The 13,027-nt window shown below is 40.5% G+C and overlaps 1 protein-coding gene across 1 annotated transcript in view; it reads left to right on the top strand.

The window, feature by feature from the left end:
• ptprsa (protein tyrosine phosphatase receptor type Sa) overlaps window positions 1-13,027 on the top strand; it is a gene marked incomplete at its 5' end in the record, with an annotated part of 143,769 nt that overhangs the window by 110,320 nt on the left and 20,422 nt on the right. The window contains 4 exon segments of the mRNA XM_014010777.1: window positions 1,905-2,028; window positions 5,339-5,514; window positions 8,131-8,250; window positions 11,543-11,697. Of these exon segments, the coding sequence (XP_013866231.1) occupies window positions 1,905-2,028; window positions 5,339-5,514; window positions 8,131-8,250; window positions 11,543-11,697 (575 nt within the window).

The raw sequence follows: 13,027 nt of genomic DNA, 5'->3' as shown, positions 1-13,027 counted from the left end.
GTGTGTGTGTGTGTGTGTGTGTGTGTGTGTGTGTGAGGAGGGGGTAACTGAGCTGTCTGAGCTCTGAGTCCGCCGCGGTTATAAATGACACCAGAGTTGATTAGAAATCAGGAGCGCTGAATCAGCTCTCGTTTGCATACAAGCAATATTCCCCTCTCTTCGTCCCTAAATCACCGAGCCTGTCGCCTCGCGGCTCGCCAGCCGAAAGTAGAAAGTGGGTATACCGGCACAGATTGCCGTCATCATGGCTGCCGGTGGATGTCGGCAGATAATGACTTCACATAGCAATCTAGTATTTCCTGGTTATCTATTATTCAGGGATTCACATCTGAACCGTACACCAAATGGATACGTTTGTTCCTTCGGGTGGGGCAGAGAGACGTAACGCCAGAGTAACAACTTCTAAACGGCTTGGCTTTCAGAGAGCCTTAAAACACCTACTAATTTCTCGTGTGTGTGTTCCCCCCCCCACCCCTTCTCTCTGTAACCCCGTTACACAACCACACCCCTCCAACCTGGAAAAATAAATGACCGAATTAAATAGAGAAGTGTAATTTTAATTTTGTTATTTTCTTGATGAATGGCTGTTCGTCCCGGCGCCCCGGCTTGCCAAGCGCAGCTCTGTGGGGCTTTGACTGATTGGTTTTTAGCCAGGCAGTATGTGTGCGAGGAGAGGGAGGGAGGGAGAGAGAGAGAGAGAGAGAGAGAGAGAGAGAGAGAGAGAGAGAGAAAGAGAGAGAGAGATGAGGTGGAGAGGCTCTGTTAATGATGAAGATTCACTGAGAGGAGATGGAGCAGGGCATCACAGCAGGGGAATGGAGATGAGGAGGAGATAATCTGCAGCACAAACGGCAACAAAGAGACAACCAGATTTTTACCTGACGATGCTGAGGATACTATCAGGCAGGCAGGAAGTAAAGTATGCAGTGCAAGCACCGTCTTCTTGGCAGGGGCTTTGTAGTTTTCAAACATATCATCACCGACCATAAGGGAAAGATAGGWAAAATACAGAGGGAACTGGAAAATATTTCAATGAATAGCATAGTTTTAAATAGATACCTTTTATGAACTGTGTTTTGTATTTAATTTTATAAGGGATTTTTTTTTTCAGAAAAAAATATAATCCTTTTTCTGTTCACAAATGCACACTCACTTAAGCTTAAAGATAATTTAGAAAGACTAAAGATAGCAGGAGAGTCGACGGAGGACCATTAAACAGAAAAGGGGTGTAAACATCAGAGAGGAGAGGGAAGATCAAAAGGATAAACAGGACAAAAATGGAAAGACTTTAAAGATGAGATCGTGATAAAAAAAAAACAGGACAGAGGAAAAGAAAGAGAAAACGGAAAGAAGGAGGGGGAGAAAAAAACCCTGCTGAGTCTGAACCAAAAAGAAATATCTCATTGGTATGATTACACGCAGATTGTGTGGTAAAGTAGGTTCAATTTCCCATCCGGCCCCRGTTGTAAATATCAGTTAAGCCTGGATCTCCACAACAACTGAGAGCCAAATTCCCAGGCAAACCAGGGCTAATGAGATGCTTAATTATTCTGAAAGGAGCCCATAAGATTTATCGCAAATTATTGTATTTTAAAGAAGGCTCCCTAATTTGTGTTTCACWGATTGTCCAGCCTTGTTCCACACTCCACCTATCATAGGGAGAGAGTTGCTTCCTTGATCAATAGTGCTATCTTTCACTGCGCACCTGCTACATTAGCAGCTGCCRTATTTAAAGCAGATGTTCCAGATAGCCTGTTCCTTTTTTCTTTAAGTGAAATCATTGTCTCGGTGCCTCTCCCCTCTTGCTAACGCCGGAGCAGTATTATTGCAGCTCTGCTCCCCTCACGGCTCCTCTGATTGCTTCTTCATGTGTGCATGTTGTGGCTGTCTCTGCCTCCCATCAGTCTATTGATCCGGGCCAGCAGTTCACCTGGGAGCACTCCAACCTGGAGGTGAACAAGCCCAAAAATCGTTACGCCAACGTCATCGCCTACGACCACTCCCGTGTGATCCTGGCTCCCATTGATGGTAAGGTCCACCCCCACACACTGCACCTTTATTAACATGAACTAACATCAGGGCAGATTGWTTGGGAAATACTGTATTTGTTTATAGTAGAAGCAATGAGTATAAACATTACAGATGATTTGTACTAATTAAAGGGAACATATGCCAAATACACTTTTTTTCTTTAAATGCATTTTGTTGTATACTTGGAGTCCTTAGAAGTGCAAAAAAGTGGAATTTAGCTTCTCTAGGTCAGGGGTGTCAAACTCATTTTCACCGAGGGCCACATGAGAGTTATGGTGGCCCTCGAAGGGCCACTTGTAATGAACTTTGACGTTTCATGTTTAACTTTGACTAAACCGTGTTTTAATTCATCCTCTTTTAAACACTGATAAGAACTAAGTGTATGACTGACTAAATCTGAAACAAATACAGAAATATTATTTGATGCTGACTTTAAGCAGCTTATTTTCAGACATTAATGCTAGGCTATCCAACTAAATTGCTCGGTCACTTAAAGCCAACAGCTCAGAGACAGGAATTTATTAAATCTATTTTTATTTCATTTATTTTTATTAAATTTATTTTGTTGCATTTAATCATAAATTTAAAGTTTACCATTGATAAAAGAAACAAATTCCATGCTAAGTAAAAAAAATTAAAAATTGGGGCCACACTGGAGTCACCCGCGGGTCACACTTGGCCCACGGGCCTTGTATTTGACACATGTGCTCTAGGTGCTGAAATGTAAGCAAAATAATTATGTAAGTTTTGTCGCATAAAGTAAATTAGAACTGAAGTCAAGGGAAATCATTAATAATTTGTGAGTTGAGAATTAGGTAAATCAATCAGCAAATGTGTGGAACCGCTTTTGTTTTGGAGACGTGTTTCGTCTCGACGTGCTTTTGTTACAGCTACAGTTTACRCAACCGAGTTATTTACGGGTTGAAGCGGGGACTTGTTTCAGCTCATCATGGTGCACAGCACTCACTTTTCTCACACTCAGCTGGGATCCAGGACTTAAAGCAGCGTTCGCAACATCCCATTTGTCTCATCAGATCTCCCCTTTGCTCCTGACTTCCTTCTAACTGGCCATAGACACTGAGCACCGAGAATCTCAGAGCCAAAAGAATCTCTTCCTCCCATTCCTAAATCCCAAAGGACACTGTCGGAGGTACTCACCCTTCACCGCTGACATTGTTCTTGCTCTGCATCACCAGAAGAGCTCTCAACTCTTCGCAGTGATGCCAAACTCTCTACTCCAGAAGACATTTTGTCTTTTTTTTTTACATCTCTGTTTGTTTGTTTGTGGGAGCTCGGGCAGGATTTCTACATTACAGAGCAGCCAGGCCAAAWTGACAGAGCAACAGAATGCAAAGCAAAATTATCCCAAAGAAAAAAGAAGAATGCCTCGTCCATAAATGCATAAATTAATCAAGTCTGAAATTTCTATTTTACACTGCAGTGATTTTGCTATTAGTCGCAGCAGCAGAACGATTCATGCACGCTGCCATTCTCTGTTCACTTAGCTATGACTAAAGCCAAAGCGCCACAATCAAATTATGCAATGTTGTATTATTTTTATTACGTTTTTCTTCATTTTTTGCCTTATTTACATTCATGTTTTTGTTTTTGTCCTCTCTTTAATCTTCCCTCTGTTTGCATCCCTGTGCCATCTCAGGGTTTTTATTTATTTATTTATTTTTTGTTATTGAGCTCCTTCTCTCCACCCTGGCTGTTGTCCGCGCTGAGTCTCATCTTTTAAATTAGCTCATTCAAGTGTTTTATTGTTTGCTGCTTGAGTGAGGAGACGTCAGTCAAACAGAAGTGACTCCTCTCCCAACGCAGGCGCCGTGGAAGCCGGGCCGAACAAAGATTGGTGGTGTTCTGTCTTATCATTGTCAGCTGCTCTGTGTTAGAAGAACTCTAATCAGAAGATTATCTCGTCCTTGTTTAAACCTTTTTTTTTTTTGGTCGAACAAGTTTAAATGGCTGAATCTGTTGTGATCCCGCACTATGCTTTCAATTTTGAGGTGGACGATCAGGGAATGCGAAATGTTTATCAGAGCTATCACAGATRCGTATCATCATTGGCTCTAAACCGTTACAGCCTCTTGTGCAGGTAGAGAAAACCTGGCATTCTGAAAGTGCTGGAATTGGTTTTGACGCCATCRTTGAGTGGCTGATTTACTCCTCTGATCAGCTTTTGCTCTTTAGTGTTACATCAGGCACAGAYTTCTACACCAGTCCTATGGAAACCCAAACACAACAGAGGTAGACAAAAGGAATACGAAAGTTAGGAGCTTTAAATAGAAGAAGGCATCTGTTTTAGATTTTGCAGAATAAAAGAATTATCTGAAAGATTGTGAGAGAGATCTTAAAGGGCCAATATTATGTGTTTCCCACACAYACATTTAAATACCAAACCATAATAAAGTATCTATGTCACCTTTAGCTGTTATTAAAATGCTGTTTTTATGTTTAAATAGAAAATAAACTTACCTTCTCATCACTTCCTCTTCTAAACATCTTGAAATTGGCCTCTGTCTCTTTAAGAACCTCCTTCCGCTTCTGTCTCGCCCATTTCAGGGTGGGGGCTGCTATGATCAATGAGGTATATTATGAAGTACATTTATGTAAATATACCTAATTGGCTATGATGTAGTTTACTTGGCATCTGAAAATACATTTCCTCAAAGGTATTTTGAATCTGAAAAGAGCTTCACTGAGTGAGAACTAGCCTAGTGTTAGGAGCTCAGCAGACAGTTTCACTTTCAGTTTCACCCAAGAGCCTGCAGGAGTCATGGGCGGTGTGTGGGGAGGGGAGGGGGGCGCTCTGTCATGAGGATGCTCGGCTTAAAGACACATCCCAGCAGCGTTTCTGGTCCCCACCTGTCGTTTTGCTCCTCAGCATGGCTGCCTAAAAATGCTGCAGGATTTCTCAAACATGCATGATTGAGTCAGAGCAAGGCTTTGGGCATGTTTTTTATGAGAGTATAACATGATATAAAACTCAAAAAAGTTGATTTTACATGATATAGCCCCTTTAATATTTTTGACACTCACTTTTTAAAAGTGTTTTTATGTCATTTTGCTTTTTTTTTTTCAGTCAACTTTTTCTTCAATATTTTCACACGTGGTTTAGAAACTGTCATTGTGTGTGAAAGCTCGGAGGGATTGTAGCAGCTAGCATAAAACTAGAGGTGTTAATAAGGCCCTAAAGAAAAATGTAAAAATAGCTTAATACATTAGGCATGGAAACATTAACCCCTTCAGAAGAGTCACTTCTCCTTTTAAAATCTCTCTTCCTTTTTTTGTTGTGGTTTTGTAGGTATAACAGGTAGTGACTACATCAACGCCAAYTACATTGATGGCTACAGGAAGCAGAATGCCTACATCGCCACCCAAGGTCCATTACCAGAAACGTTTGGGGACTTCTGGAGGATGGTGTGGGAACAGAGAACAGCAACTGTTGTCATGATGACCAGGCTGGAAGAGAAGTCTCGGGTACTGATCTACTCTCTACTTCTAATGGCTGTGTTCTTTTAAAACCTCTTATAGCCTCAACAATAAAGACCTTTTTGCACTGCAAGTTACACCCTTCAAACCCAGGTTTAGCGTGTTTGAATTAGCCCTCAGGGCCAGTTCCACCTCAATTTCTTGAACCCCTAGGCCTGTGGTTCTCTCTGCTGTTTGGCCCAATTTGACGTCAGCTACTGTTGCTCATTGATTAGAAGTTACAGGGGTTAGACAATGAAACTGAAACAGCTGTCATTTTGGTGTGGGAGGTTTCATAGTTAAACTGGACCAGTCTGGTGACCAGTCTTCATTAATTGCACATTGCACCAGTAAGAGCAGAGTGTGAAGGGTCATTTAGCAGGGTAAGAGCACAGTTTTGCTCAAAATATTGCAATGCACACAACATTATGGGTGACATACCAGAGTTCAAAAGAGGACAAARTGTTGGTGCACCTCYTGCTGRTGCATCTGTGACCAARACASCAAGTCTTTGTGACRTATCAAGAGCCACAGTATCCAGGGTRATGTCAGCATACCACCAAGAAGGACCAACCACATCCAACAGGATTAAMTGTGGATGCAAGAGGAAGCTGTCTGAAAGGGATGTTRTGGTCTAAAACCAGGTGTTTTGGTTTCATTGTCTAACCCCTGTAYGTCACACAGATGAAAGTAACTTTACCTGAATCACTTGCTGCAACTGACAATTTTTTTTTCACACAAGTATAACTGCACAACATCACTAGCAAGCTGCCAAACAACAGAAAGCTACCATTAGCTTACTGTTTTCTGTCATCCTCTGCTCTTAAGCGTCATACTGCTGGATGGTCYGGTCCAATCTCTGGTACTTTTTCTTTGAATTGAATGTAGGCCAATGTTGTTGTTTTTCAAATAAAACTAAATAAGATTTGTGCATGTTTAATATTATAATCCCGCCCACATCGAGGCAGCTTTCTGCAGATGATTCATGTAAAGTTACTCTTATGTGTGTAATGTCACTGCTGGTCAGTGAACCAGTCAGGTTGCTGACRTCAAAATGGGCCAAGCAGCCCAGCTTGGATAGAACCACGGGACTTGGAGTTCCAGAAATCAAGGCAAGCCTGGATCATAAGGGCTAATACAAACACACTGAACCCGGGTTTGAAGCCAGGCGGGCCGGATCTTGCAGAGTAAAAAAAGTTTAGATTTGGCTCAGTTTTCTTTCTATACCGTGGAAACAAAAAAGTTATTGCATGTTCCCTATAGCTCTTATAGGACACCAAGCTGCTTCACTCAAATGGCCACAGTGTAGGAAATGAAAATTACATTTGAAGCAAATGATTGTCCTGGCATCTTAAGCAGAATCTGGGACTGAAACCTCCCACAACCATCTGTTGATGGTGGAAGTTGGAGGAAAAACTGCCAGGGAGAAATGTCTGGCATGCATTAGATGTTTCATAGTAAGGATATTGATTTTTTTTCTTTTAACCACAACACTTATTTACCAGGTTTGTTGTAACTTTAATTATAAAAAGATATTTTCATGCTCTGAAAAATAAACTGAGTACAAATTTGTTTAATTTACACCTCACCTCAATCAAATACATTTAGGTAGAAGTGAAAATTCCACAGAAGATTCTTTTTTTGTATTCTACTGAGTCTAYAGTTGTATCTAGTTCTGTAAAGGCGTGGTTGAAATGTCAAAAAGCCAACTGTGATGTCTTCTGCTGTCAGGTCAAACAAGTGTCAACATCCACCTCCCTCACCCCAGTTATCTCAGCTCATTCTTCCCCTCCTTCTGTCCCTCTTCAGCTGTTTACCTACCTCTGTCCTGACATGCGCGTTCCCCCTCCTGTCAAACGTGATCAGGATTAGCGAGCGGTGGAACTTGAGTGTCAGCTTCAGTGGGAAATGGGAGGGAAAGCTGGAGAGAAGCGYGTCTCCTTCACTGGCTGTCACATTTCATCAAATGTCCACCAGTGCATCACTCCCTAAACTGAATGAATCTTTATTAGGTGGCCTGTTGGAAAGAGGAACAGGTGTTGTGGTTTCAGATATACTATACTCCCACTGGATCAGAAAATACCAGTAATGCTCACAGCCATGAGAAGAAACCTGACCAGGATTTGTTCCGAAATGAATCCTACATTTTATCAAGCTTTAGGTGGAACGCCACGATCCAAACAAAATGATGATGAAAGTCATCACATGCAGTCATTTTTTTCCCCCGCTTGGTTTTAAAAGCATGCACTTTATGTTCCTGATGGGTAGTTTGGAAGATTTACAAAAAATAAAGAGAAATAATGAAATAAAACAGGAAAGCAAATGATTAAACTGTTGGAGAGGAGTTGCTGCAGTCATAGCTGCTCTGTGTGCGTTAGCGTTGTGTCTCAAAAGTGCGTTAGAAAGGCACCATGGTGTTTCTGTCATAACGTCCCCACGAGGGTTTGCTTTATGAGGGCCATGCGAACGTTGCCCTTTGTGCTGTCATTTTAGATTTTTTTGCACCACCTAGTTTTCCTGTGATGTTGATCGTTAGCTGAGGAACTATTTGATAGAATGTGACACGTCGACACTAACACCTCCGTCTGCTCCTCTGCCTGTCTTCATCCGCTCGCCCTTTCTCAGATTAAGTGTGACCAGTACTGGCCCAGCCGTGGCACAGAAACCTACGGCATGACGCAAGTGACCCTGCTGGACACCATAGAGCTGGCCACTTTCTGTGTCCGCACTTTCTCCCTGCACAAGGTAGGAGGATTTCTTTTTTTCCCCATTTATAACTTCACAAACACAGTACACACACACACACATATATATATATATATATATATATATATATATATATATATATATATTTGCTTTGTTTATTTTGGTACACTACAAAAATTGTCCTTCTAACCAAGTCTTGCAATCTTATATGCATCCAAAACAATTTTTTATCTTGTTTTAAAGTGGGGGTATTATGAAAAAATAACTATTTTGAACTTTAAATCGTGTTCTAATGCCATTCCCTCATCAAAAATATACCCAGAGTCTTGCTTTGACTCATTCCTGCGTGTTTGAGAAATCCTTGAATCCCCTGTGGTAGACATGTGGAGCTGTATAAAAGCTTGCTGATACAAAGCACTGCCTATTAGTACCTAGCTCCTCCCTGGAGCTCAGTGTGCAGCGGAGCTCCCACCCCAAAGACACACCTCTCCCAAAGCATTGTTGTGAAGACTTGCTGAAGTGGGAGTGTCAGAAACGGTAAGTTCCTAAAGAGACAACAGGCCAATTTCAAGGTGTTTAAATAGACTATGATGCAAAGTCAAAATTATTATTGATATACACAGCTGTTTTATAACAACTGAAGGTAACATAGTTACTTGATTATGGAATAGAATTGAACTATGAGCCTGAAAAATACATAACACCCCCCACCCCCCTAAGACGATTACTAAACAAGAGCAGAATGTGTTAGATTATTAATCTTGTTAGCCTAGAAAATGTTTCTTATTTCAAAAAGTCTTATCAAGTGCAATTGTCATCCTGCACTGACAGATCATGTCGCTTAATTTGAGAATATTTAGACTATAATTTAGTAATATTTTTTACTTATTTTCAGATGGCTAATTTTTGCAGTGTATTCAACACAAAAACCACACGGGGCATCAAAAACAAACTTTGACACACTGTAGGATAGTCTGTAAGCATGTTGAAGTAAATAAATAATTTTTGCATTCTAATATATTTTAATATTCATTGTCTGGAAAGTGAAAAGAATCATCTCAATGCCATATCTTGGGGAAAAAAAAMCCCACAAAGTTTGTACAGACAACCTAAAAAAAGAGACCTAAAATCTGGGTAGTTCCTCCATTCAGTGCAAATTCAAACCGAAGAATAACTCGTTGTCTCTATTGTCTCTCCAATCCACTCGCCCATTTTACCTTGTTTAGCTCCCTCTCTCCTCAATAGATCATCTGTTTATGTGCATCTGCCAAATTGGAGCACTTAGGTAAAGTGAGCAGAAGCGAAACTCAATATACATAATTGGCAGACTACTCTCCTGCGTCTGTGTTTTTGCACAAAGACCCTCACAGAGTGCACACGCAAATTCAAACACCGAAAAAAACGCACGCATTGTGTGCTCGAGAGAGAGAGAGAGAGAGAGAGAGAGAGAGAGAGAGAGAGAGAGAGAGATAGCATGCTCTCGACGTGGAGCTTTTACTCGCGCGTGTTCGGCTGAAACATGATGCTGCACACAAATAGGCCCCCACAAACGAGAACTCGTGACGTGACATGGCACGCACACAGACACGGAGGKGGGTGGAAACAAAAAGAAGCACTACACGTTGGCTGAGTCTCACACATGCACTGTATGAAAACAACAAGTCAAGAACCAATAAAAAAGATCAGAATTTTTTTCTCTCCATCATGTAGCACTAAGGTAAACGCACAGCTGACAAATAAGGGGGCATATCATGCAAAATCCACTTTATTTTGTCAATAAATGCATTTTGTTGTGTCCTMGKAGTCTCTAGGAGTGCAGAAAAATTTAATTGAGTCTCTCCCGGTGCTGCAAAGATATCTTTAAATTTTCTTTGGTTGATATTTTTCAGTCTGTTCAGTTTTCTTTATTTTTATGACGTTTTTCAAACTATTACATCACAGAGTTTGCGACTTCTTAATAAGTCTGGACTTACCAACTACAGTTTGGTGGTCTTCATCCTCTGGCTCTGGGTCAGACTCTGGCTCCAACATGTAAGGCTGGACGGACAAGTCTTCCCTTGTTGACACCTTTTTCTTATGCTCGCTCGTGGTTTTTGGATTTTATGAAAAAAAGTTGATGCGCAAAAGGGGAGATGGAAACATATTTGCCAAATAAGTTCTGACAACAGGGTTGAAAGAGGGGCTTTTAGAGTAACAATATGAAGGAATTCAGACCAAAGCATTTATATAGACCAATTTATATAGACCCCAAATGAATGATTTAAATGTGAAAAAAGAAGGATTTACGTCTCCTTTAAGCTGGATGGCCAGTAAAACGATGAATGCCAAGCTGAGCCGGTGACGTAACGACAGAAACACATCAGCAGCCATAAAGCTTGCAGGTTGACATTCAGGCCTCTTTTCATTCTGCTGCTCGGAGGGTCTCTAATAAACCCACTGGTACAGTTATTTTCTTGTCTGTCCTCTTCTTCTTCTTTGCAATGCAGAGCTGTTGTTGTGATTTCTCACTCAGCGGTTCCCACTTTACTGGATTTATTGTAATAAAAAAGGGAGCAGAAGCAGGAAAAACACAGCAACAATGCACACTGCATCTGCAAAGCAGCTGCTGGGCCACCCGACTACTGTATATGTTCATCCTACAGTGATGCTGAATTGTATCTGCTGACAAATCCTTTAAATAAGAAAATTAATTCTCAAGGATAAAAAAAAAACAGCGGCTAGAAATTAGTCCTGTTCTCATAGCCTACCTCGGCTGCAGAAACGCAGAATGTCAAAAGCAAAAATAAAAAAAGAGATAGAAGAACTAGGTCAGTTTGCTTTTAATTACCACACTCGTTTATTCATTTATTCAGCAAGGAAAATGTTCCCTCAGTCAGGAAAAGCAGAAGCGCTGCACTGAAAAGCAAACAGTCCCTCTATAAAATGATCTTATGAGAGTAAAGAGAGGAGTGGAGGACGGAAACGATCTGAGGGATATTTAATTCTCTCTCTCTTCTGCTACAGAAAAATTCATCTTTCTCTGGATCACATCCCGTAGTTTTAACAATCCAGGTGTTGATTTAAAATGCAAGCTGAAAAATAACTGTCAGTGGTCAGTTTAAGATAAGGATGACATCATAGTCAACACTGAACCTATTTTGTTTTTCTTTAAACAAAGCAAAGCTGCAGCGCTTTTAGTCAAAGAGGTTACAGAAGGTTTATAAAGCTGAAAAAAAAAAGAAATCAGGATGAATGACTAGAAAATATAAATGTTTCTTCAAAATAATGTGCAAAACTGTAGGTCTGCTTGTAAAGGCATATTTTTTGCTAACTGTCTAACGTTTCTCTCCAGAACGGCTCAAGCGAGAAGCGGGAGGTTCGTCAGTTCCAGTTCACGGCGTGGCCCGACCACGGTGTGCCCGAGTACCCGACCCCTTTCTTAGCCTTCCTCCGCAGGGTGAAGACTTGTAACCCGCCTGATGCCGGACCCATCATCGCCCACTGCAGGTTAGTCATTTTAGGCTGTTAGGGCTGTTTAGAACATGGTCATTTGTAATTTAATACCCAAATTAGATCATTTAGCTATAATGGAAATTCAGAAGTGCCTTCGCACTGGAGGAAATGATCTAGTAGCAGACAAAAAATTCTATATCAGTGTCATTATTTCCTTTTATACCCAAAAGGCAGGCAGGATGGCAGCGCTCCACCTCATGTACATTCTATAATACATTACATAACACTTCATACGAGCACACGCTCTCTTTCTTATGACTACAGTATTTTCTCCTTTTGATTTTGGTTTCATCATTCTTCTCAATATGGCATCCTTTTAACTGTTGTCATTCTTCCTACCATATTTCTTTTTTGCTGTCAAATGTCACACAGTAATCCCCCCCTACCTTTTCTGCCTCTCCCTTTTTTCCTTCTCCATCTCTTCCTCCTTATACAAGCTGTAGCCCTCAAATGGCTTATTCAAATTGAAAACTTCCTTTTTTTTGTCAAGATAAGGAGACTTGAGTGAGTCCAAAGCACTACACAATAATTCAGAAGTTTGACAGTTTGCCGTGCGTACTCTCCATCACTCTTCTAATGTTGTTCCATTTGTCATTTTTATTCCTTTTTTATTATTTTGTTCCAAATGATCATGATGTAGCCTTGTTTTTTTTTTTTTTTCAGGCCTTCTCACTTTTTTTACTCTAACTCCATAACAACCATTGCTGAAAATACTATATAAAACTGACTGCGGGTAATGATTTAATTGTAAGAAGACAATATTTAGTATTGTTGTAGTCAAGACCACTCAACCTGAGAGTGAGTCAAGAAGAAGACCAGAGTATATCAAGATCAAGGCAAGACCAAGACTTGTAGGGGCTGGACCAAGTCGAGACAAGACCAGGAAAAAATAATAAAACTAGTGCCTTAAAACAGATATTCTTAACCCATTGGGCCCTTGAGGGCCTCAAAAGAACAACAGTTTTTAACTTTGGCCTGCAGAGGGCYGTGGGACTGCATTGATTTTGAATAATACACTTTCTCACCACTAGCAGCAGTAGTGCGCCACTCAGTTGTTTAACAACCTTTTTAATATGTAGAAGAAGAACCTTAGAAATCTGCTGAGAATGAAAACCTATTTTAAATTAAAAGTAGAAGCAAAAATGAAAGTAACTCGTCAAAAAAACACCAGTTTGTCACTAATATGAAGTGCAGCTTCTGTTTTTACCATACAATATTTTAAAAGTTCAAAACATTATCAAATACAGTTGCAGATACAATTTAATTTGCACTTTAAATTAATTTTTGTAGTTTATTTTTAAACGTTTTGAATGTATTTTAAAGA

The sequence above is a fragment of the Austrofundulus limnaeus genome, unplaced genomic scaffold (genome assembly GCF_001266775.1).
Source record: "Austrofundulus limnaeus strain Quisiro unplaced genomic scaffold, Austrofundulus_limnaeus-1.0 Scaffold73, whole genome shotgun sequence".
Lineage (NCBI taxonomy): Eukaryota > Metazoa > Chordata > Actinopteri > Cyprinodontiformes > Rivulidae > Austrofundulus > Austrofundulus limnaeus.
This window is presented reverse-complemented; position numbering and strand designations above follow the sequence as displayed.